Source organism: Hylaeus volcanicus, chromosome 2 (assembly GCF_026283585.1).
Source record: "Hylaeus volcanicus isolate JK05 chromosome 2, UHH_iyHylVolc1.0_haploid, whole genome shotgun sequence".
NCBI lineage: Eukaryota > Metazoa > Arthropoda > Insecta > Hymenoptera > Colletidae > Hylaeus > Hylaeus volcanicus.
Window position 1 is genome coordinate 23469473 of NC_071977.1, and position 27814 is coordinate 23497286.

Below are 27814 nucleotides of genomic sequence, written 5' to 3' on the forward strand. Positions count from 1 at the left end.
CGCGTGCATAAATTTAAATATATCAAATCTTAACGTATTGTATCTTGAGCGTAGATGTTTATGTTGTTAACGACCTCTTACATTCACGACCATTAACTTTCTATAGTTGCGTTAAGAAACGTTCAGATAAATTTAAGAGGTTTAATTTCTCGTGAAGTCTATCAGCAGCCAACGATCGTAATTCGAATCGCTTCTTGATGTATTCATAACAAGAGTACAACACGAGATCTCCGGTTGTTGTTAACAAGAAATCGAAAGTATCCCAGGAGCATCGTTTTTATTTACAATTGCGCAACGTTGCTGTACCTCTCTCTATATAATTAATTCCAACAATAGTTACTTCAAATTCTCTTTCTCTTTTGCGTGATTGGCCTGCGAAACGTTTTGTGGCAAAGGTTGGCGCAAAACGAGGCAAAGACGAAATGCAGACGAATTTAAGAGGCGCTGCACTTTATTTGTCATCCAGAGGACGCGTGCGATCTGCATAAGTATTATTTACGTGAGGACGATGCCAATGAGAGGCACTCAAATTTTCGTGTACAGGATGATTAACGATCGTCACAGTAAAAAAAAAAAAAAAAAATCCAACCTATTGCACAACGAATGCGAACATGAATGCTATATTAAACGCGCGGTGCGTATGTTCCTGCGTACGTGCAGATTTTTATCAAACGTTTCGTTGACACGAGGTGGAACACGTTTACTGAAAATATTAGGTGTAAAATGGATGAATGAATAAACTGTAAATATAAAAAAGTTTCATCTCATTACTCTCTACAAGGTGATATTTTTTTAAATTCGACTGTTCAAGCGACACGCTCTTAAGTGTTGTTTTAATTGCGTTGTCTTAAGTGCATTTAACGCATGCACGTAATTTCGAAGTTGACCGATAATTGAATTTAATATCCCACGGCTGCTGGTGTTTATCTAACTCGACGCGAAGCCTACAACCAAACAGTCGTGTTAACAGGTGCCACTATCTTTGCGTTGGAAATTCGTGCTACAGTGACTGTAGAATGTATTCGTACATCGATCAATTTCCCAAAAAACTTTTGTGTTCAATTGTAGTTTATTAACTCCTTTTTTTTATAATTAATGATATTCTACATATTCTCGGAAATCTCTAGAATATAGTTCAAACAACAATTACTAGTTTATATCATTTGCGAAACTAACGAGAAAATACGAAAAATTGGTGCAAGTAAAGAAGCAATAAATATTCGCACGGTTCTTATGACGAAGAATTTACAGTAGAATTTGTAACATAAGCACATCAGTTTATTGCTTCGTGAAAATTAGAAAACATTTAATTTCCAGTAAAAAAAACTTAAAAAATGCTCTAATAAAGGAATGAAAGAAGATTCCACTCCGAATAACATCGACATTTATGATAGTTAATTTAATGCCTAGAAGAGTTGCAATAATTATAAAATCAAAAGGAAATCCCACGAAGTAATAATTATTTATAAATTAATGTAAATTTCGTTTTTCTTTTAAATGACGTTGTAAAAATTTAACACTTGTACGAATACTTATTGCTTCTGTGTTTCTATCGATTTATCGTTTTTTCTTGTTGATTTCTCACTTATACAAAATACCTAATCTTTTCGTACTGTATCTATTCTAAAGATTTCCAAGATTATGTAGAATATCATTGTTTATAAAAAAAAAGTTAATAAATTACAATTTCACATAGTTTTTTTGGAAATTGATCGGTGTACAAATACTTTCTACACCCACTGTACGTGGGTAGTCCCGTATACGTTGATAATTCTAATGGTAACAAATTATTGGGTTGTCCGGAAAGTCCATGTCGATTTTTGGTAGGCGGTACAGGTCTGAATATATCGAAGTGGTTGAAAACAAATAAGATGCATGCATCCCTTAAAAGGTGGAAAGGTTGTGGAACAAAATGGCACCTATGCAATTCAATAAATATATATTAAAATTCGAACGTGTTTTTGAACGTTCCTTAGAAATTGGCACAAACTTTCTGGACAACCTAACATAACATTTAACATAAAATCCCTTCGAATTTCACCAGAAACTACTTCGAATAACCTGCAATGTTAATTCGGTTTTTTGGTCTCCCAAGCATCAATCTCAATTTTGATCAATTCGCTAAAAATTACTCGAAAAACTGAAGTTTCAATAACGCCGTCCTAAGAATCCAATGAATCCTTGACGCAGAGTTTCAGCTAACACGTAGGAACAAAGTCACCCAAGCGTGTTACAGTTCGCAGTGTTTTTTTTATCCCAGTGGAGATTATTCAGACGCTCAATGTCGGAGATCCGAGGCATCGTAATCGACGGTAATGGTAGGCGGTTGCATTGTAAGTAAATGGTGTAACGCAAGAACGTGCTCTCTAATTGTAAATGTGTCCATGGACGTTCAGAGACGACGCATCGCGAACCGTCCGTCGAATTCATCGTGAGGAAAGATAAAAGATCACGGATGAATGCGCCGCCGGCGAGCGAGCGTGAACGCACACGCAGCCAGCGTGAATTTGCATAACGTTCGGTCCTGACACGGAGCCCGCAGGATCCTCTGTCACCGAGACGCGAGGCTGCTCAATTACCAACGCCTCTCAATGGGTTAATGACGTGAAATTTCGAAAGCACGCGTTGCCCGTGCATCAAACGGACGTCGATAAACAAAGGACTTTCAACGCTTCCTTCTATCATTTCTCTCGATGGCCCCCACCGTTCACTGTCACGCACACGTACCCTTCCACCATTGCACGGACACTGCGATAGGAACTTCCTCCAGGTCTTCTGGACGGTAATTTCCTGCGTACGGTTGGCGGAGCTCCTGTGAAAAAAGTCAGGATTCACGGCTGAAGTTCTGACTCTCGAAACCTTACCATTTCTCGATTTCTTCCATTCGATCGTTATTCTGAAACACGAGAGAAACATTTTCCCGTTCCTGAAAAGTGATGGGACTCCTGTAACTTCGTATTTTGGTAATCCTATTAAAAACTTAACTCTTTGCGGTCCCATGTCGAACGAAGCTTCACCTGGTCTCCAATTTCCTACAAGTACCCCATAGAGATCGAAATCCAAGGTATGCCATTCCAAATAATAACGCTGTGGTCGACCGTCTGTTGATATGGTCGAAAAAAAGTAAACATCGAGTAACTCGGATCATCGAACGCTGGAAACCGCCGAGGGAACGCGAAAACCATTGCAAAACTTGCGTTCGAGCGTCGGTCAGACCTCGACGCCTGCGCGAGAATCACCGTGGTTCAACCACGCACTTGTCAGGTGGGGATTCACCTATACGAGCTCGTTCCCGTCTCTGCCTACGGACGCAAACAGAGACAAGCCGTCGTGTGCGCGGTGTTTAGAAAGTCCGACAACGAGAACACGGTGAGGTACACCTTGGTACCAGAAGACATACCCATCGGAAAGGTGTACCAGAAGGTTCAGCAGTTCTTCGTCGTTGGTGGGGGCAACCCTAAGCTAGCGGTGTCAGACGGTGCCGGGCGCTCACTGCTCGTCGATTCGCCGAACGATCGACATCGAGTGTACCCGTCGATTCAGAAAAGGATTTTTCGTCCACGGAGGATCCCCTCGCTCGCTACAAGGAGAGAAAAGAAGAAGGAAACTCGTGGTCTCCGTTCAGTGCTGAAAAGAGGCTTCACGGAAGAATATGGAGAAGGAGCAACCGGATTCCTTGGCGACCGTCGCCGTCGTCTCGGAGAAGATGGCCCAGCCGCACAGCAATTACGCGCCCAGCGAGGTTTACTCCTCCGCCGAACCACCACCGGTAAGCATTCGAGTCTCCAGCGAACGAGAAACTCCCGTTAGGGATCAGGGAGTCTTTTCGTGGAACCTGATCGGGCCGACGGGAATTTTTGTTCACGGTCTTCGCTCGTATCCGCTTCATATGTTGATTCTTTATGTAGTGGGCGGATAGATTTCTAGTTGGAAGTAGTAGACTGTTAGTTACACGTGATAGAAGTCGGTACATTCTTGGGTGCGAATGTACCAGGGTATTATATATATTAGGTGGACTGGAAAGCAATGTCGTTTTTGCAATACTTGTTTATCATTCCCTCATTGATTTTTATCGATCTAGCATTGAAAATTTCTACACTAGATGGCAGAAGGCTGTTGATAACGAGGCCGATTATCTAATTAATTGGAAGTAGAGATTTATTAAAAATTTGTTTAAATTTAATGTAAAAGAAACGACATTACTTTTCAGTCTCTCTAATATTTTTAGACCGTGTTTCTCTCGTATCAACTCTTAATGCTTCCGTCAAAGTTATTTCAGGCTACACGCTAATATATCGACATTTTATCAAATAATTTTAGCTTTTTCATAAGATGACGTGTACGAATTAATTGTATTAGGTTGTCCCGAAAGTTTCTTTCGCGAGTTGCACTCAATTATTTTATGTGGTCGTGTTTATATAAATAGACAATCTAATTTCATAGATATTCATGTTGTAACAGTAATGGAGCAAAATGAATCGTGCACAATTCGGTAATGTAACATAAAACATAAAATATTGTGCATGTATTACTTATTAATAAAGCGAAAGAAACTCTTGGGACAACTTAATATAATGCCTCTGATAACCAATAACAATATTGATGGCGAGTGGCAGCTCCATCGGTCTGCAATATTAAATTAAATCCCTTGAAAATTGTCTGTAGAACAAAAATTCAGCCTATAGAGAGTTAAAATGAGAACGGGGCGCATCGAATCAAATATTTTTGGGAAAACTACCTCTCGCTATGAATTGCCTGATAGATTTCTACAGATACGTATGGATTCGAACCTTGGTCATCCACGCAACAGTCTAGAATTTTGCCATGTACATCACAAACACATTCAGTTAGATTTTTAAATATTTCTTCTCAATTCTTCATCTTTGCATCAAATCATGCTTCAGTTTGTTTGCGATGGTTTCGTTGTCGAATCCGTACAGCTGAGTACACCTAACATTTCGCCTTGGCATCAAGGACACTCGTTCTATCGATCCGAAACTGTATGAATCTTCAACACGTGTAACTAACAATTTGACCACCCATTGTGCGAGTCAACTCCTGGACGGAGTCGAGCAAAATTTTACTATAATAAATAACCCAATTATTAACGCATACATCAGGTTCATTCCCGTATTACTTAATATAGTAAAACAATACCACTTAGGTATCTTTTAACACATTCACACCAAAAATCCATAACATAAAGTATGATGAACACGGTGATTCGAAATTTGTCGTACGCATACGAATTTTGCTTATCTCAGCTTCGGAGTACATACGTTGCACGAAGGTGCAGTTTCGAAAGCGATTCTCGGTCTCCTCGTTTACAGACTGAATATTCAATTAAACTTTCGAACTCCCACGACCACGGCAGCCTGATTTTTTTTCTTGGAAACCAGTGCACGCTTGAATTTACAGTTTATAAACAATTCGACATGGTTCGTGACTCCGGAACATCGAATTGTTTATGCATGGATAAGGATCGCGCGGACGGTGTCGCCACACTGCCGATGAAATTCGTTAACAATCGTGCGATTCGTGACATTCTTTTGGCGCTTATTTGTATCAAGTTTGTAGCAGAGTTGAGCAGAATTTCGTTCGAGTAATAGATGAATAAAGTTCTCTATCGAGGTTCACTCATTCACTCGTTCATATAATACAACATGCGTTGGATTTATGGCTACCATTGAGTGGCAAAATGTGCATTTTAAAAAGTAAGGTCAGCGAAGATGGAGGTTTCCAAGTTTGATAAAAATATTTACAAGGACCCGATTCTACGGATGAGATCTTGGTATCATTCTCGTGGAGGACAACGTAATTTCAGTATCTAGATTTTAGTACAGTAATTACCATACAAGTGGGCGCCATATTACTCGTTCAACCCGTGTTACAAGTTTAATCTTCCGATGATGCTATAACAGTAAAGCAAACGCGGAGAAATTGAATTTCTAGTCATGGCACAGGTAATTTAACTGTGATAAATTATTCGAGTGCAGGTTAATGGAAATATTTGGTCGCGCGGAGGATACGATAAATTATTCCACGACAAAATTTGCGATAGCTTTGAATCGAGAGCGGTGTTCGTTACAAAGAGCGCGGAAAACCGTGCAACGCACTTCCGTGAAAGTTTCCGGACAAGTTTTTAATTGAACGAGCCACGATCACGCGTTGCTACCTGTTGATTTGCTCGATCGAACGAAACCCGTTGGTACGAGTGGAAGAAGTCGGGCAACCTGCGGGAAAAGTAACCTTGTCACATTTTACATCTTGTAATTTCCGCGAGTGAAATACAGGAATTTACATATTTTGCGAGCGTGACGCCATGTGCCCTGAAAAATCACGCACGACGTGGTTTCATTTTCAACGTCAGCCACGCTTCTCTTTTTTTGTTTTTTATTTATTCGTTTATTCGATCAAAACCGGAAACTTTCTACTATCCGTGAACGCGGTCGGTCGGCGGCGCAAGGAACTTTCGTGGCGGCCATTTGAAACAACCTTTTGTTTCTTTATTCGCGGAGGCTACAGAAATTCCACGTTCAAAATATCCACGCCTCGAAAGAACGTTTGCGATGATGTCAGTATTTGTTTCGGGCTGGTTACATAAAGAATGTCTGTCCTTCAAAGAAGAAAGACTAGGAAAGTGTGTTCAATTTTCAGTCGGACGTGTCATCATCTCAATGTGTTCAACGTTTACCATGTCGAATAATCTTGCTGTTCAAGGTGAATGTATTATAAAACTTATAAAACCGAATGACGTTGCTCCAACGGTTTTGTTTTTTATTATGCGTAGCCCACTACTGAAAACAGCGTACGTCTGGTGGATTTCACCAGGAGTGATTTAAATCGCGTTTCTTTTTCAATCGAAGCATGACCGGAATTGCTCAAATCGAACAGAATTAAAAAGTGTTTGACGTTTCACATCACGTGCCGATGCCTGCACCGTTGCATCGCAACAATTACGGTTTTCTGGAAGCCAACATTTCAGTTTCATTGATTCAGTCAACTACTGTTTGTTTAAGGAACTATCGAACAAATGTTATTAATAGATACCCATGCTAATAATAATATCAGTAATGAAACGTGAACGTTTAATATAACGAACAAAGCAATAAGTAATGCACTAGGATAATATTAATGAAATATTAATTAAATATTAGTTATCGTGTGATTCATTGATTTTCATTGATTCAGTCAGCTTCTGTTGTGTTTGTTTACGGAACTATCGCCCAAATCTTACTTATAAACAGCAATGCTTATAACAAGAAATGTAAGCGTTCAATGCCCTGGACGAAGTGATACATTTATGCATATAGAATATCAAATATATATTTAAATAATAGACTGCCGTGCGATGTTTACTTATTGATACACTCGACATGGCGCGAGAATCGCTGAATCGCTGAATCGATCAAATTCCAGTAGAAAAAGCATATAGCTTCGAGTAAATAGCATAATCTGTGCTGGGCATATCGAGCGTGTCTGGAGACTTTAATGCGTGGTTTGCGCACAACTGACTGCGCGCAAGTTGCGAGCACACAGGGGCGTAGATATCAGTAATCATTTCATCATGTGGCCATCCTGCTATTATTTGAATAGAAAATAATTGAAACTTGAATTTCCTGCGATATCATGTAACGCGATACTTATTATACGTATATTCATTATACGTATTGTATTCGTTAGTTCAGTAACGCTTTTATGCGTTGCTCTTTCGCGAACATCTTAAAAAAATCATCACTGACGAAGTAACATCCTGGCACGATTGTTTTTGCGTTATTCCTCTTAGCGGCTACTATTTGCTTACAAGTTTGCAGACCGCGAATTATCATTTAAGTCTCTTATGTAAGTTGACGCAAATTTTAGCGTTCGATTCGCGGAAGAGCGTCTTTCCTACAGCGCGACTTCCGCCATTTTAGTCGGTCTTCGCGGTTTATTTCTTGGAATAGAGGACGTTCGTATAAATCTTTCGAAAATATCTTTAAAGATGAATTAACAACGAGAGATAAAGAGAACTAATGCGTAGCGGTTGTAAAATCGTGTTTACGTAGTTATCGTGGCGTGTTTACGTCGTGTGAAGTAATTATTACAATTGTCACGGAATTTCTTACCATTCTCAATTTCGTGCACACCAAGGCACGTAGCGTTTGGATCGCGGAAGAATGACGGGCGTTTCTAATACTCTTCCTCCATTCTAATTAGCCACACCGTGCGTCTTCCCCGGTTGAAAACAAAGTCCCGTATACTTACGCTAACTGAGTCATTGTGGTAGAATTCTTTTCATAATTCATCGATTAATATCAACAAACTTTCGTCGAACAACGTGCCTGTCTGCTGAACTATTACACTCGAACGAACGTAACGTACAATTAGTCACTTTCGATTTTTGTTTTATCTGGCAATGTAATTGTCATTTTAAATGTCATTTTCCTCCAAAATGGCCACCTGTCCGTCAATTTAATTCGATTCACTTTACGAAGATAAATGTCAGGTATCTACTAAGAAATGAATACAGTATGAATATTTGTTTCTGCCAATTATTATTTTACAAATGGAGTATTGGACGTATAATAATATCCTTTCGTCTCGAGTGCCTGGCAACAGTGCCTGTTTACTTTTGTCTGGCAGATCGAGCGGCATAAAGGCAGCCTCGGATGGCCTACTATCTCCTCGGGGCCTCTCACCTTAGAGTCGTCCATCCACATCGAGGTCATTATGAATACGTACAAGTACAGTCCGTGTCACAAGCGTTTGCCCTTTTCATTAATGTACCAATTAAAGCAACACACATAATCGTTCTGCGTGCATCGAACAAAGATCGTTTCGATGGGAAAACGTTAACCCACGATCGTACATGGAAGGAATTATTTTTCCACAATTCGCCATCTCTTATAACAAGGTGTCGTTTTAAAAGTTACACTATTGCATAATCACATTCTCCTAATTTTAGATGTTTCACGAAAATTCGCGAAAACAGTGCTTCCATTGCACGGCTGTTCAATTAAACGCCAAAGCATTGAAACTTCGTAGGTACGCAGGAACTTCGTAGCTAATCGGTATGCTAGGTAAATCCCCTTGCATGTCGATGCACGCGAAGCATGGCGATTTATCTTTATGGTAATCGGCGATGGTCGTTTTAATCGTTATCTGCGGGAGGCTCTTCCTGGTTATCCATTACACGTCGATAATAATAAATAAAAGTTTTCGAAAGTACTCTCTTTCGTTTCGTAACGCATCAGTCGATGACGTAAAAGTTCATCACAAAATCAGTAGCGAGCAATTGTTTCCAGCAGCAGAACAAATAAAACGAAACGAGTTTCGACTGACTTGAAGAATTATAATTTCGTTCGGAAGAGAGAATTTCAAGTTGCGGGCCGAACGAACGTTCTAGATGGGCTGGAATTCGTGCGCGACTGGTCCATCTGGTTGTCAATGTCGTGGATATTTGTCTCGTTGATGTCCTGGGCGTGTCGATGAGAACATAGTATCCTCTACAAGTCACGCGATTACTGCGTCGAACCCACAAGGACAGGGAAATGCGAATGATATCGTATTAATTAGAATATCTCCACTGAATAATTAACGTCGCAATGACGTTGATGCCCGTCCAATTATCAATAACGAACAACGATCGCGAAATAACAGACAAACCTCTGTCTGTGACTCGATAAATAGAAATTATTTTACGTTGATTCCATATCTGTTATTCGAACGAAACGTTGTTCATCCTACTTACACTTGGTATTCGCGGCGAATTTTTATGATTTCCAAGGTCCACTCGGGCAACGGAACGAGCTCGAGGCGTGAAATAATAGTGTCAGGGTACAGTTATCGAGCGCAAGACTTACATTATCAGGCTTATTTCCGCCTCGTAACTAACAACCGGTGCATCTCGTGTTACGCGTACATCTGTACGTCGATCTACACTCTTCTACACAATCGGTCTTAAATCGAGGAAATACACTGTTACATACACTTGCCGGCATCATTTTTACGGTTCGGTGACGAATAAAACGAAACGAGCGGAAAGAACCGTATGTAAATCTAGTTGCACATTTTATTGGCCGTAGAAATGAATCCTGCGCTTTATATTCAACTATTTATGACTCTGATTTAAGTAAAAATATTTACTTTATACTCCGTTAAAGTACCAATTTTTTAAGTTCTGGACCCGATGACCCAAGTCTCAACCTGATGGACATTCAGTATTTACTCGACCAACCTTCATAATAATTAATCACATAGATTGCTTCGACATTTTATTTCACAATTATCCATATGCTCTTGTGATTGTGAGAAAATTAAAAGTTATACGATTTTTCTTTATAAACAAGAATTAATTTCTACACCTAATTAGTTACATCGAAGGAATATGATAGTTTTTATTAATATTTAGCGTACTTCACGAATGGTTTTCTTAAAAAAAAAAAATTTGAAGGAACGATGAGATCAGAGTACGCTATTCTACGTTGCGTTGATATTGATTGCAATTTTTGAAAGTGTCGGTGACAGTTAACGAGGTATCGCGTGTAGGGAAACTGTGAGATTCTCCAATTGCGTTTTTCACTTTTTCCCGCAATTAGTTTCATTCCACGGAGTGGGAACGACGCGAGACTATGCGAAAGGAGAGCGTGAAACGACAGAAGACCTCGACTCGGTTGGTTAGCCAGCATGAAGTTCCACACATTTATGTGATTGCATTCTGCGTGCACGCTTCGCATCCATCGCATTATCCTATAATGATTCTTGCACGTGTTTCGTTGGTGTATCCATTCATCGCGACGGGTGTGGGTGCGTGAATCCACCATGAATTGGTGTCTGCGTTTCTACTGACTGTCCCACAAAATGTGGTCGTTACTTCGATAGCATACTCAATCAGTAATAAAAAACATTTAGTTTCGAGATGCAGCCACATTTACTCACGTAAATTACATACGACTTAAAATAGACTCGTTGGTCGATAAACAATCTCATGTATATCGTATCAAAGGAATAGACACATAAATTTTCAAATCTCAATTGAGTGTTTGTCCGAGAAAAACATTTCGTTGATTCGAGTAACGAGCCAGCCATTAGAGTCTACCTGTGATTATAATTCCGCCATCTTAAGCGCAATTTGTCCCATCGAGTGGACACGCGAGTAATCGGAGAAGTAAAATGTGTATAAAAGTACGACAATCCCATTTAGAAATAATTTTCTCATACAATTACCTGCAATCATTCTTCCTTTCTGTCGTTCGCATTTAACTCGTTTCATTGTTCTCTGAATTGCTCAGAAGAATAAGGAATTACTTAGAATTGGAAGTCGTGTCGTTTCTCTAGGAGAAACTTGTCTTGATTCGATCCAATTGCATTCCTTAATTTTTTCAATGGTTAGCAAACGCAATCAACGCGATAATTAAAAATTCTCTTTGGTCTACCTACAAAACGTAAAATAAATAACGTTCCAGCTCGTAATTGCAAATGATCATCGTTCAGTTTATAAAGTATTTAATTAATGCGACTACGTGATTCGAGGTGGAAAATGTTGAATATAATGTGAACAAAGATTACAGAAGAATAGAAGTATACCGAGCACAAGACTACTAAAGATCCTTGATGTGAATATAGTTAAATTTATGCTACCGGTTGATTTCTACTCAGTGAGATCACCCACGGAAGTCAGGTTTAACGATTCCTTTCTTCGCCCGCGAATAACGATCGCTACGACCGATATAACCATGAAATACACCTATGATTAACATAAAATAGGTACGACAGAAATAGCGACGGAATACTCGTGGCAATTAGTTCTTAAGAGGTTCCGGTACACGGCGAATAAAATGATTTTTTTACCAAAGCAAAATGTACCAAATGTGTCGTGCTACTTCGTGCTCTTCAATTATACTCAGGATACCGAACACGGTAGTTACAGAAACTGGTACAGTAATAACTTGTTAACCTACATTCTCATCTTACGTATCCGTAATACTTGCGCGATCGACAATCGCTCGGATCCGATATAGTTGTGGGAAGTAGATACACGAAAGTGAAAAGGAATGAATTTTTATTTTCTGGATCAACGTTTTCAGACTACAGTTTATCGTTTTAAACGAGGATTATTTTACACGCGTGGAGTTTTATATCGTTGCTATTTCTAAAAGCGTTTTCTATGTGAAATTTATCATAAAAATTAACCTCGATGGATATTTGTCTTACACTTGACTCGTTTTCAGGCGTACATGAGGCCAAAGAGCACAGCGGTTCAAATCGCGAGGATCGCAGCTATCACGTTGGTGACAATGTCCTTCGTCTTTGGTAGCTTCTTCCTCGCTGCATCCTGGGTCCAGGCTCGAGCAACCTGCACCCCCGAGTCCATCGCTGCGATGCAAGCAGAGTTGAGGTTCCAGCAACAGCAGCCGTCTATCAACTACCAGCAAGGTGAATTCCTGAAGCACCTGCAACCAGAGGCACTCATCCAGGTAAGCTAACGAAACATCCCGTAAAAGACAATCTTATCTGCAACAGAGACATTAAATTAATAGAAGTTGCGTTATTATAACTTCAGTGAATTTTTCTATTTGGTATTAATAGTACCTATAGGAAGAAGACAGCTAGAAAATCATAGGTATATTAATGAAATTTATTAAATTCGTGGTTTCTCTTATTTTCTTTATGTTCTTTAGAAAAATTGTTTGAATTTGCGAAAATGAACGAAGATAATGTGCAACAGTGAAAACTAAGAAAATAGTGCAGTCCAGTATAATACCGCTTTGTAGAACTTGGATTAAAATTCCCAAGTAAGAAACATACGCCATACATCGGTCATGGACGTACGAGTTCGAGAATGGCTTTTCCTCCGTGAAATTTCTAAACAGAAAGGTCGCCTGCCGCTGTAAACTGTGTCTCGCGTCAGCACGGTACCAGCTTTCGAGATTTCTAAATTTTCACCTTAAATTCAGTCGATTGTAAACGCCTCGAGGATACAATTGCTGATCGATCGGTTCCCGCGGATTGTTTCCCGAGTTGTTCGACTTTATGATGGAAAGTGAGGACGTGAAACGTCGAGCGTCGCGATAATAGCGCTAATACGATTAACGCCGACGCGATAAGCAAGGAAACCAATTCGAAAACGTCAAAAGTTGTTAAAGCTTTAGCGAAACGGAAAATTGCTATAAATAATCGATAGCCGCTGTGTCGAAGGTTTAACTAAAATAGAAGCATCTACTTTGTAAGAATAACGCGAAAACGAAAGTTTTATTCAAAATTGTCCATTGGTTCTACGTTACTTTCTTCGCCGCGAATCGATATTGCACCCCAATAAAACATAAGTGGTAGCAAAAAGTGTATCTGAGAATGAAAGTGAAAACGTGAAAGTAGAATTAGTCTTTGTTTTTCTAGCAAGAAAAAAAAATGAACGAAAAGGAAGAAGTCACGAGGCAATAGTTATCTAATGGTATCTTTAATCTGCGAGAAAGTATTCATAGAATATATCATTCTTGTAATTACAAGAAGATTATTACGAATTAAATTTCTACACGCTGCGTTTCGTTGATAACCGTATTAATGAAATGAAAATGTCGATGCCTGGGTCAGTGTCGAAATTAATGTGAGTCGACGCGAATATGAATTTTAATGCAGTCTACCAAGCATAAGTACCCGTTATGATGAGACAGCAAAGAAGAATGGCTTCTCACGGCACTCGATGGAACGAAAGGATCGTGCTGGATCTGCGGTCACACCCTTCTTTGTGGTATTCGCCTCGATATTATCGGCAATAACGAACTATTGAGATTTGCCATGATCTATCGCGAACTTTTTCATCCGTGGAGTAGATTCGTGGCGCGGGAATTGGCGAGCGTACTGCACGATTCGACTGTTATCGAGTATTGATCGTAATTAGAGGTCCCTTCTTGTGAGGGACGTAATATTTTCCTCTCTATCATGAGGGTTTGGCGAATATCATGACTCTGGTATTGTTCAATTTCTGTTTAATTAAGAAAACCAAAATGAGTTTGATAAAAAAACAGACGATTTCTAAGGGTTCAGAAATAAAAGTTTATCCCTGTTAATTTTTGGAATGAGCAGGCTTGAATTTTTATACTTATGGGAGAGTGGACTTTGAATGATACAGAAAAAATTTGGATCGGTAATATGATTACTTTTCATGTATTAAAGTCATGAACGTCAATACAAGTAGCGCTCCGGTGATTTCAATGCTTGGGTAACAATGCCATTGCTGACTTGGGCGGTTTTGAAAAAGTATTGAGTTGATTTATAAATCATTTCTGTTCTCTAACTTATAATTTATTTCCAAATATATTATTACATAATAAATCTTAATCAATTGTATAACCACCATCGTTGATCGATACTTGTTCTCATTTAGGAAGCAAATTAAAAATACCTACGTGTAGAGGTACTCCAGCAGCATGATTGTTGAAATTATTTATGAATTAACCCAATATAATACTGTTTGAAACATTCTCTAAATATTAATCCAAAATAGCAACCTCTAATTCGAGGCCAGAGATGGCACACGACGCACATAATTATGCAATTACCAGGGACAATCCTCGACGATGAAAGTTTTCCCAGACTTTTCACGCTCTTCTAATGTTCGTTAGAGTGACGGAGAGTGGGGGATGTTAATGAGCGAATTAGTCATAAAAACCTCAGGAACTTAGAAAGCGTGGATTTATTTATGATCGGGACGGGACGCGCGCATTCTTGTGCAGCTTTGCAAAAAGAGAGCGGCGAAAATTTGAATTGGGCACGCAAATTGCGGATTCCTGGCTCGCGGTGCAGAAAATTGGTTTTGTTCCCGCAAGAAAGTATGTAGTATATCGTGTCACGTGATCCTCGTTCCTTATACCACGTCTGACCAGCTGGTAGTCATTTGCAATTTATCGTGAATGAATCACTAGTTGCTGCGATTTTCAGCGATGGAAATTTCGCGTTTCGCCGAATCAGTTAATTTAGCCTAACGAAATGTCGAATAAATATTTTTACTTAAACTATAGTTACAAACGATTGAACGTAAAGGCGCAGAATTAATGTCTACACCTGATATACTGAATTTAAATTTAAGAAGAGTTCCAAAAATAATTCTTTGAGTAAGACGTTTCCATTTCGACATTTATTCTTAATTTTACAATCATTAACGCACTCAATTACAACAGTTCAAAGTTTGTTTTGAAGTCGATTGATCGTAGAAGGGGACGGAAACGGTGTAACAGCGTGACAATCGATGCGACCGAATGGGATTCGATTATTCAGGATCGCGTGCTCGTCCGTCGGTGATTTCAATGCCGTCGTCGATTAATCGTTCCAGGAGCGACATCGAACACGTTTTCTCGCTCGTAAATCGCCGAGCTTTAGGAACACCTTTGTATGCAAAGGAAAGACGTTGCCTCGAGACTTATCGATAGGAAGAGAACGACAATTAATTCTGCCGTCCAGCTAGGCGAAGAACGGTGTACCAGTAGACAAACAGAGGATAAAACGCAGAAAACGAAACGCTAAGAAGCCGTGCTCACCGGTGCTAGGAGCTGCGTTCAAGGAGAACCGCAACGGTGAATTACGTAATTCGGGTTACGTTCCTCGGTACGCTATCCTAACGCGAAACAGGAAATCGCCTTTTCCACTTCTCTCCATTTACGAATCGCGGCACGTGTTCGGAATTTAGAATTCGGAATACCTACATCGATTGTCGATTTGAAAATGTTCGTCCTTAACCTCTTAACGCGTGAAATTTTCTTTAAACGTTGATATAGCTTACTAGTTTCTAGGTTTTCTAGATTCTTTTGCTGGATATCGTAACCAAAGGACCTTACGCCCCGAAGCCTCAGTATATATCAACCATGCAGAGTTGGACAGCAAAAGCCTCAAATATTTTATTAGAAAAATTACTTTGCCCGCCAGAAATGGCGTGTTAGTTCACGAAATTGTCCTTGAATCGATAGGATCTGTGGATTCTACAAATCTAGATTGCAAGTCGACTTTAAACGACCGCGACCGAATTTAGATTAAGGAACGCTGATCCAGATAACTATTCTGGCCATATCAGGTGGTTGGTCATCGAAAAGGAGGTGATTGTCACCAACGGGTGATAAAACACGAACAGACGTGTTACTGTATCAAAACGAGGACGTTCGTGGAGCAAATGGTGCGTGCAGAACACCTCCCGTTTGCATTATCGTGGGACAAGGACGACTTAACGGCGATTTAAATAAAACTTTATAGAAAATTTCCATTTACGAGCCGTGGCGCTCCGTCTGACTCGTTTCACCGCTTAGATCTAATCACGACTGAAGGATTGTTTGCAAAAATAGTCAATAGACACGATCGTTCATATACAAATGAACTTTGACGTCGAGATTTATAAATGAACTCAATGGACGCCAAGGACTGATAAATTTATTTTTAGAGAAATCATTCCTTTTATTAACATCAGAGAAAATAGTATCTGAAATAGACCAATTAATATCTAAAACGACTATATGAATAATAAATACAGTTAAAGTTATTCAATTTAATCTTATCAGTTATATTTAATTTAACAATGCAAATGTGGTAGATGCATGATTTGTTAGTCGACGAAATACTACGACGCAAATTGCAGTAGACACATGGAGAGCTTCCTTGATTTTACATTCAGCGATCAATCGATATTCGCCATTTCATTAGGTTCGTACGAACGCGTTAGGTTGGCTATTCGAGACTCGTACGACGATTTTACTTTCTACTGATTGCCATAAGCGAGCCGGAAACCGTGCTATAGCTGCGCTATTTGAGCGAACAACGTACGTGGAAATCTTTATAAATTTAATAACAAGAAAATATAAAAGGTAGAATTTTCTGTATCGGTTTTTCTATATTTTTGAAGTGGAGATAGTAAAGTAATATATATCTTTAACGATAATTAAGAAACCAACAATTATGCAATATAATATAACGATTTTCAAACTAAATGCGTCGAGTTCATCTCGAATTTTCTAGAGCTAAATCAATTGAACGTTTGACGAAGATAAATGTTGGCAAGAAATATGATCGACGACGAATTCTCTAAAATAAAACATAGGTTGATGATTATCAGAGGAATGCATGATCTCCTCTGACAAACTTTCACTTGTTAGCGGGGAAAAAAGCGTAGACGCTAATGTTCTCGGCGAGGCGTTTAACTTTCGACACGCGATCGATTAACTATCAAGGAAAACCCTTTCTTGCGAAACATACATGCCAATTGTATAGCATCTACAACAAATTCGCCATGACGCCATTATTTTTCTATCGAAACGATGAAGGGCAATGAACGTTAGACTAATCGATTTCAAGGATACGCGTTTGTTACGCGCGTGTTAATTATCCTCATTTGTCTGTGTCGTACGTTCCAAGTGCTTCGTCCTTTTGTGGTTTTGATCGCCTTGACATTAATCGCCACTTTGAGATTTCACAATGCCGAAGGAGAATCGAAGTTTCTAAGACGAAAGAGTCAGAAGTGCTGAAGAGTTCGAAGAGATCCTCAAGCTTTGGTACCAAAGGTTCAAGTAAAAACAATTCATAGAAAACAAAAAATGTGACATGTAATTTGCGTATAAAAATCAAATAGCTTTCTATTAAACATTAAAGATACGTTTCACTTGCTTTCTTTCGAATTGCATTCCCGAATACCGATGACAAAAGAATTTCCAAGCGAATCTATGCAACGTTAGCTTTTTTCCTTCTGTTTTCGAAGGGAATGCATTATGAAACGTTCCGTTGCATGAGAGTCGTTCGATTGGAACTAATTTTTGCGTAACGGAGGGAAGAAAATTATCCACTGTTTACGTAGCCTCTTGCCGAGGAAAATCGGTTCAGAAATTATCAGTACTTTCTACTGTTTTCTTCATCTTAATTATTCGCCTTCCGTTTTTTTCTTTATTCTTTTTTTTTGTTTCTTGTTGCACGCCATCGCGAGTTTTCCCTTCTAAACAGTGCAGAAAATACTGCATGCTCTGTTACATGAATTTTGTATCATCGTTCAACACGAGTTTTATGTTTTATGTACCAGTCGACCACGAAACCTTGTTGACTGAATTTATTTCGACGAGTCCAACATCCAAGTACGACTCGTATTATTCAAATCAGGTATTCAAATCAACTGTGTTGGTTCATGTTAGATGATTTCGTAAGCGTCGTAGTTTCGTTGACCCGTAGTATAAAAATATAATATAAAAGCAAGCAAGTTCTTCTATTATTATATTATAGATTGGCGGAACGATGGAAAACAATCGTAACCCAAAATAAATATAATTAATAGAAAGAATCTTGCATTGCAAATGTGAATAAAGATAAGAAAATGCAATATACATCATTTTCCATACAATTGCCTGTCATTGTTCTACCAACTGTCCTTATTCAAGGCGTTTTAGCTTGAAAAGTCTTGGCGAATACAATTAAAACGTCGCTTAATGAAGAATGTTCTCTTCTAACCACCAAAAGAAGGGATTTATTTGCTCGACTACTAAACGAGACACCGCAATTAAGTCCCAGATTTAGTAGTCGTCGAGATCCGAGGCGATTAGGGAAAAGTGAAATTTAGATACTCCCGTGAGAGCGGGAGGATTTTCTAATACGCGCGAGTACAACGCTCGAACGAGGCGTCGAACGAGCGAAAACGATCGTTGATAATTGATAAGGAGCGGGTTTCCATCGTCAAGGTGATGCAGCATGTGAACGGAGTCTCAGAAACGAGCCGGCTAACAATACAGTTAGCTCGAGGAGAGAAAATCTTTTCAGAGAACATTCACCCTGGTACTGGTGCGTGCAACGGGCAACCCACTTTCCGTTGTGGTACGTACCTTTCCATCAGAGAGTTGAAAAAATGCGGCGCAGCATCCTCAGGATGCTTTCATGTCGACGCTCTTTAAACTGCGATACGTTCTCCGTTAAAAACTCGACGAATCGCCTTGGCGCGCGACGATGGAAAAATAAACCGTTTATTCCGCGGTTATTTAGCGCGAGAGACTCCAAGATTCCGAGGACTGAAAGTATAATCAGGAGGATAGTTTCATAATCGATGCAACTTGAGTCAGTGTTAACGATCGTTTGCTACTTTCCATGATATATGCATGTGATGCAAAATTAGCTTGCATTAATGGGCTACGGATACTTGCGAGATCGAAAAAGAGTACTCATTCATGAATTTTTTTCTATGATCGGTTAATATACATTTTGTAATCAGAGTTTCTTGATTCGAAAGGTATATTATGGACGATGAAACTGTTGGAGGATATAAAAAAAAACATGGTTTGCAGTGAGCAGTGTTAGGCAAAGCTGGATCATCTGAGATTAAAAATTCCAATGGATTTCTTTACAATAATATTAAAACTAGTACTTAATGGTTTATACCTGAGGAGACCATGTATTATAGAGCAAAGGGAGAGCACTGTTCGATATGAAGTACATGATTTTTTTTCTTTCTTGTTCAAAATAAAGTGACAAATTACATATGAAGCCCATAATTTACTTGGTAAAAATAAAGAGCAAGGATGAATTGGGAGAGCCAGACGGCCCGATTAGAAACAGTGTTCCTCGAACACGGCAAAAGTGTGCCGTCGATTTCCATCTTCCGAGCGACGAAGGCACGAGAGTGCAAATCTACACCATCGGGAACACGCCGTGTCCTGTAATGCAAGCCTGCCAATGGGCATGTCGCGTAATGACGATGATTACCCGTCATAATGGTCCGCTAATTGATAGGCAGCTCGCAGAAGGGGTTGGCAGGATTTCTAAAGAAAGCCTGTGGGAGCGAATGGTCGTGCCCCCGTCTCCGAGGCAAATTGCAATACCGATTTCTTCCTCTATATTGCACACCACGCGAAATCCGTCGATTTCCTTTTCCTCGCGAGGGCCTTCTTGTTCTTTGCCAACCTGATCGCTCGAAAACCAAATGGTGGACGGAAGTGAACCTCTCGAGTGCCAAACAATTACGAAAGAAGATCATTCGACGCTTAATTTCTATGAGAATTTTACTATTATTTTTCTTTTTTCACGTGAATCACGAATGCTGTTCATAGTAAATTATACGTTTGTATTGTTTCGAGAAGAATCCTTTATTTAATGTTTAGATGTGATTAGAAAAATTCTTCTTAATCTGTAGGTGGAATGCATCAGTTTATAATCTGTTTCAGTTGTAGTTGAGACTTAAATATTGATAAATATAGAGAAGCAAGGAATACGATGACGACAGAAACGCAAATCGTGGTCACCTGTAGTTTAGAGGACTCGAGAAGTTTCACTTGTTTCGTCCCGTTCTAGGTTGACGATTATACAGGTTGTCGCTCGAGCACCGCAAAATCGTTTCTACATCCTGACCGAGCAATTTCCCAAGTGGAAAGTATCTATCTGCCCTGTTAACGTCGTGAAATATCTTCAAGACTAAACAACTCCTAAGAGATCTCACGTTTCTGTAGAACTTTACAGATTGAACTTAGAATGAATAATCGGATGAAGTTAACTCCAAAAGATTCAAAAATACTGTAGATCGCGAATACAATTTGGAACGATTGAATGTAATAAAATTCAAAACGAATCAATAATTCATTTTGTTTTTAATCTCTACTGCTTTCCAGAACATAAATAAATATGCGCAGATAGACCACTCAAAACAAAATCTCGAGTATCCATTTCATTTACGTGAATACTGTATTTTGCGGAATCGAGTATCGCGAGGCGAGAGTTATCAACTCGTGTATGTAGATGTCGATCCACTTTTCTTTGCCCGAGGTATCTGCAGTTATTTCAGTTTTGCCCTAAAATGGCAAAACTTTCTCGCAAAGTAAACACGCTATCGAACAGCTCGCACGTAACTCGCCTGAACGGTAGTGGGAAGATCGAAGTCCGACAGGAGCCGAGTCGGTAGCCGAGCCATTCCAGCTGCCTTTCATTACGTTCACCGATGTTCTAGAAAGTTGTCACTTTGCGCGAAGTAAGCGAACACCGAACCCAACGAACAGAAACGTCGGAATCGTCAGAGCTCGCCCAGTACCTGATGCAACTAACGTTTCTTGCACGATAATGGTTTCCTGCTGACCGATCACAAATTAGGCTCTCGAAAGTAACGAGTGCCAACTTCCTTCCTATAGTCGTTTACCAAATATGTACGTGTTTCGTGGCAATTCCTTGCTGAAATATCAATTGGAGAGGCTCGCAAGAATGAAATAAAACTTAACGTTCGACACGAATTTCTTTCATTGGAATCCAATTTGGCACATTCACATTGTTTCGTTAGTAGAATAACACTGGTCAGATATTCGAGCAGAAATCGTCGTATAAATAAATAAAGATTGATATTCAGGTATTATTCTTATTACGATAATACAATTTACAATCCAATCAATTTATTTCACTTTTCATATGCACTGTTCATTCAACACAATTTTCATTCAGATTTTCAATTTACGTGTCAATACTTTCATTGAGAAAATATATTATTCCTTCATTAAATCAACCTTGACAATCCAAATTTACATTTCATTGCAACATTAACATATCGTAAGAAGCTCTCAAGATGACTCATTGCTACAAGTCATTTAACTTGTTCTCATCTAAGAAGAACGGTCTTAAGATTGAACGCTGTCTCAAATTTTATTAGAGAAAAAACGTGAAAGTGTAGAACATCTACTATTCAAATCAGAAGTGGATTGCACTTTTACTTTTTTTGCAAGAAATTCCGAAGAAATTCCTCCTTCTTCCGGCGGCCCCAGAGTATCTTCGTAAGAATCTATGAAATCGCTTGGTCCGTTCGCAGTTGGCGCTAATTGGAGCATGTCGCGGCAGCGTATCGCCTTGGACGGCCATTATTATTATTATCATTGGCGATTAAATGTAATTAAAAGGCAGGCAATAATCGTAGCCGCGGGGATAATTGGATCGCATCTTGCGAAGTACCTTTTCCTGGCGAGAGAAACCGAAGAAGGTGTAAGCGCCAGGAGTGAACCTACCACGAAGATAACTTTTCGAAAACTCAAACTAAAAAGATTTTTAATTTAGCTCTTTCCACTCCTACTCCTAACATGTTATCCTAATAATAACTGGACTATAGATTCAACGCATTTATGGCATGCTAATCTAGAAACATATGCAAAACGCACGTGGAATAAATTACATTAAGAGATAGAATAATATTAATATTTCATGTTTAACAGGCGCGCTTTGTATACGTTTAGCATATGCTTTCCGCATACACACATGTCATGAATGCACAAAGCGTGTATACGAAAATGGAGATGCGATTTGAGACGTGGGTTCCCCGAACCAATTAGTTTCTGTCTAGATCCGTCACTGCTCGGAGTCTCGAAAGCTGGATAAATATCTCCGCAGCAATCGTCCGTTGATGCAACTCGTCTTCCTGGTCGCGACATCAGGTCGCGAGTGAAAGTGAACTTTCCTTATTATATCGCACTATAACCTCGCCCGAACGATGGAAATCGAAGACGAGCAACGCTTGATTAAACACTGCGATCTTGTATACGGGATTAAACCAAGAGATTTCTAGCTCAAATAAAAAACTTTTTCGTGGAACACTAGTTTTAATAATTTTGGAAATTTAGATGGGAAACCAGGAAATATTGTTTAAATATATTATCACCATCGCCACTCTTATGATTATCAGATTTTTTGACTACTCTGTGTAACGCATGACGCTATTTCTTCACGATGAATTAAAAATTATTAAAGGGAAACAACGATGACTGCTGATAAGTGGACTCGACTGTCCTTGAGACGACTGTTGACGTCAATGGGTTAATATAGTCGGAGGAATGGGATATATTGTGTATCCCCCTATTGCATGAAATTTATGAAGTTATTATTAGCTCTGCGCTAATATTTGTTATTTATACGTTGCTCGAAACTAAAGGAAGATTTTGTTGTATTTACAGGAGTCCACCGCGGCGAAGGAGATCCAGCAGAGCCTCGCTGAGAACACACCGTCGAAGAAGGATCCCGAGCCAGACACTAAGGATATAAAAATTCAGAAGGACGACGAGAATAATTCAAAGACAGACAACGAGAATGGTGACCACGACGAAGACGACGACGACTATGATGACGATGAGTTCCCTCCCGTCCACATCAAACTACCTCTTCAGTTTGATTTTGACGAGATTGCAGGAGTAAGTGTACTTGAAGTGTGTAGTATAGCTCAACAAGTTTAATTGGAGCTCCTTTGGACTTGAGTGGCAGGGATGAGATCGGGTGATTATCATCTAGGCCTCTGGCCTAGTTAGCGATCTGATTCTATTTAATACAAGGAAACCTATGACCGGATGACGAGGATCGACGTTAAATTGAAACTGGGGATCCTGTTTAACATGTCGAGCTATATAGACATATAGCTCTCTATACAGAAGATTACAATCTCGTTTCTTTCCAGACTTTGATCCAAGAAGCACGCAGCCGAGTTTCCTGCGTGGTAGAAAGACGAAGGGCCGACCAGGTGATGGACGGTGCCAACAACAACAACGTGGAGAATGCTACCGATTCGCGCTACCAAAGGCTCAGCGGGGAACGCGTTGCTATTCTTTGCGAATCTGGCAATCCTCATCAGGAGTACGTAGACATTATTCTATAAAGGATCCTCTTTGAAGAAAGTCCAAGTTTATCCAAACCTAAGTTAAATACCACGTCAAAGAGTTGCTGTCCGTTTTCACGAGGCTGTTTGGCTCTTAGGCAACAGGAGAACGAGATGCTCACGCCGATCATCATTCCCCTGGGAACTGTCCAAGTGCCTCTTCAAAATCAGGAGCAGAACACAGGCTACCACCAGTACCAAGTCCACACTCAGTATCAAGTTCCTGACATGCAGCAGTTACCTCTTAGCGACCCACGCGGTCTGAACCACATCCCACCGGGTGTTCTTCCCCCTGAGCTGCGAAATTTCCCTCAAATGAACGTTGAAATGAGACCTCCGCGAATGGGACCACAGGCGCCTGTGATGGGACCGCAAGGGCCCATGATGGGACCACAGAACCCAGCGATGGGACCCCAGGTGAGTCTATGTCACGTTAACCGCAACGAAACGGGTACAATTTTAAAGTAAAAGGTTGATTACTCGTGGGACTTTATCGTTTGTTGATAAAATTATTAGTTAAATTGATCAGGAACTATAGAGCTATCGAAAATGATATCAGAACTCTTAATTATTTATAAGTAGACTGCGGATCTTTAGCATTTATAGGAAATTTGAATGTGCAAGAAACTACAAAATGGAAACAATATGGAAGAATATAAAAAAGATTGAAAGTAAAGTTCAATGTTACAATATTTGCAGAATAAAATAAATTCCTATTTAGGTTCAATTTTTATAAGCACGATTTTATTTTGCATAAAGACCTGCCAGCTTCACACAAACGCGACAGCTCTGTCGTCCTAGGGATCAATTACCTGTGTCGATAAAGCAATAACTGCTGTTTCGGTTTACGACCACAGAAAATCGCTTCCAGCGAGTACATCTTGCAAACGTTAACGTAGCTAACGAGCTTCGATTTGTTTAGATCGAAATGCGCAGAATTCCCATCGAAGTGCGTCAGTTCCCAATGAATTTCGTGAGAGGTATGCGCCCACCGATGCCCCAGGATCCCCAACAAGTACCCATGATGTACCAACAAGTTGAACAGACAAATGGCGGATACGGTCAAGAACAGGGTCCAATGATGATGCCTCCCCCAGTACCGCAGCCTGAGGGTCAGGCTCCCGAGCAGAGGGTGATCCCACACGTAATGATCACGCAAACCGAGCAACGCCCACCTCAACCTCAAATGCCACCTCAGATGCCACCTCAAATGCAACCCCAGCCTCAGCCACAGCCTCAGCAACCCCAGCCTCAAGTTCCTGAGAGACCGCGCTCTCCATTCCAAGGAATTCCGTTCGAAATTCGAAGGATCATTCAACAGGTGCCTCTGGAGATCAAGAATATCATTCAGCATATCACTGGCGAGGCTAGACCCGTCCCAGTACAAGTACCTGATGGTGCACGCCGTGAGGTAATTTATTATATTAAAAGTACTCACAGAGATGAGAAATGCCTCGCATTTCGTGACATTTACCTTCACTAAACACCGCGACTTTGATTTGTTGTTTGACAATGGTGAACTGGTGTAAAAAAGAACCTTGCCAGGTACTTTATCGTTTAAATGCTGAGATATTATTTTATTTCAACAATTTCACCGACAACGGATGTATTCGTGTGTTTCAGAACGTGCAAGAATTCAAGCCGTTCCCGGAAGGAGCTCAACCCATTCCTCTGGGACTTCCACTTCCGGTAGAGGTTCGAAATCTATTGGAGCATGGAAATATCGAGGGCCGCCAGCGACCGGATGGTTCCAACGAACAACAGGAAGCTAAACCTTTCCCTGGACCGGACGACGACAGCGAGGAGGAAAGGAACTTCCCTGTACCGGCGGAAATTCGCAACATTATTCACCAGGTACTTTCCAACAATACACTATTTTATATTGTTCGAGTGGCAATAGGGAGTTCCTTTCTTGGAAGGAATAGTTACAGGTGTTACGTTGTTGATCTTTATCTATTATGATGTATACATATATTATGTATTATGATAAAAAATTTGATGCAAGGTATAATTAAAAATTGGTGTACTCGAATTTCTCATCGGGGAATACGAGGTAGCGTGGCCGAGCGGTCTAAGGCGCTGGTTTAAGGCACCAGTCTCAATGAGGCGTGGGTTCGAATCCCACCGCTGCCAGTTAACTTTTTTTATTCTTTATTTTCTTAAGATATACACATCAGTAACACGTCATTTCTATTAGATGCTATTTTTATCTATACACTTCTAGAACTCTCACATTCAATTACATTTCTCCTGCCCGAATATATTCAATTTTCTCTCAACGATATATTAGGTTGTCCCAAAAGTTTCTTTCGCCTTATTAATAAGTATATACATGCACAATATTTTATGTTTTATGTTACATTACTGAATTGTGCACGATTCATTTTGCTCCATTACTGTTACAACATGAATATCTATGAAATTAGATTGTCTATTTATATAAACACGACCACATCAAATAATTGAATGCAACTCGCGAAAGTAACTTTCGGGACAACCTACTATTTTATTAAGTCACTCGACGATACCGCTTATCAACTTAGAATTATTTTTAATCCCCAGGTCGTGGAGGGCAACGCTTTCCCAATGCCAAGATTCGCTCTTCCGTTGAGACCTGTTGAATCTTTGGACATACCCGTGGAAGCCCGCGCCGAAGTCACCGACGGACAAAACGCCGATCAAGAATCGGAGCAGCGACAACAGGACCAGCAACAAACACACATGATGATGCAGCAGCAGCAACCGCAGCACTTGCAGCCGCACCAACAGCAGCAACCACAAGAACAGGAAGAGGAGAGCCGCCCACACTGTAAGCTAGGAATTCTATTCGTTGCTATACTTCGTATTGTTAGTTCCAATTAATAATTGTTTGTTTTTGTTCGCAGATGTGCAACCGCGTTCGGTGCGCTCCATTCCTGATGCGTTCGTCCACCGTCGCGAGAAGCGCGTCCGTCGTTGCGCTTGCGATTGCGCTTGTTAATTTCATATTCAAGCGCATATCGGATAGCAATGCCTCGTCGTACCCGGTCGAAGCGAATGTCCCTGAAAAAAAAAAAACGAAAAGAACACCTCGAAGCATGTTTGATCAGTTTCTGTGACCTAAAGAATAAGTACCATTTCAGGAAATCCAAACACGAATTCTTCCTCACGCATCCTGCATTTTTCCAAGTCTCGGTGGCAAACCCACGACCAGGTACTAACTAGAGGAGCAGAATGGGACAGAGAGTCGCGGAGATAAAAAAAAAAAAATTGTTTCATTAAGTTCGTAGTATTACACGGTTTCGTAAAGCAGCAGCGAGGTCAGCGTTTCGTTGAGGCTACTCGTAAACACGTTGGCAAGATAAAAAATAGAGTAATAAAAGTGAATAACGACTGTCGTAAAATGTAGGGATTCTTACATTGAAGAACAAACGTTTGAGTAGTCGGAAAGAGATCCATTGATACCAGTGATATTCTTTGAACTAACTTTGAACTAACTTTGTCATTAAAGTTTCTTCTTCTCGTGATAACGGCTGCATGTAGGGAGGAAATGGGTGATAGAAATATAATCTGTGATCGTTTCTTTCGCTCTCGTTGAAAAGAAGAAAAATTAAGAAAAATAGCTTTTCAGATGATCGGAGAACAGGTTTGGTTGTATTATATATTTCACGACGATCGCTTGGTGTATTAGGTAAACGTTGCCAAGAAAAGCTTCGAATTTCTTAACCGCAATTAACACTGATATGTTTGTTTAGCTTTAAATCGGTTCATCAAACGCGCGAAAATAAAATTCGACGATCCTTCTGTGAAATCCAATCCAGTCTTGGCGTCTATTTGTGTAGCTTTCATTTTGTACTTGCAGATACGTTTCTGAATCACACTTTGCATCTACCCTAAATTCTTTAAGGTATGGTCATTTTATTATTCTGTATTCCTATATTATATACATATATATATATATTTTTTTTTTCATGACAATTAATAAAGTGACAAGATTATTGACTAGACTCGACACAACAAGTACATGCTTTTAATATCGAAATCTTTAAAAGACATACATACACACAGATACAAAATATTGTTGGAGCTTTTAATATAGTTTAGTTGAACGTACCGTTTTATTATTAGTAATACGCCTGAATTGAGAGTATTAATAAATATTCCCAAATTACTATTTTTACATTAGAATAGAGTGGATACGATTAATTTCCATGGTAAATACTTTGGCATTGTTCATGCAGT

The 27814-nt window shown here is 39.8% G+C and overlaps 1 protein-coding gene and 1 non-coding gene across 2 annotated transcripts; both read left to right on the plus strand.

The window, feature by feature from the left end:
• Positions 1-3434: 3434 nt before the first annotated feature.
• On the plus strand, positions 3435-27579 carry LOC128872391 (bromodomain-containing protein 4). Its single transcript, XM_054115028.1, has 9 exons — positions 3435-3769; positions 12213-12458; positions 22902-23135; positions 23396-23571; positions 23692-24010; positions 24516-25004; positions 25217-25447; positions 26156-26402; positions 26479-27579. Exons 1-9 carry the CDS (start codon positions 3653-3655, stop codon positions 26571-26573), a joined length of 2154 nt encoding a protein of 717 aa, XP_053971003.1. The 5' UTR covers positions 3435-3652; the 3' UTR covers positions 26574-27579.
• Positions 25646-25726, plus strand: Trnal-aag (transfer RNA leucine (anticodon AAG)). Its single transcript has one exon. It is a non-coding gene; the product is annotated as a tRNA-Leu (tRNA).
• Positions 27580-27814: the final 235 nt, after the last annotated feature.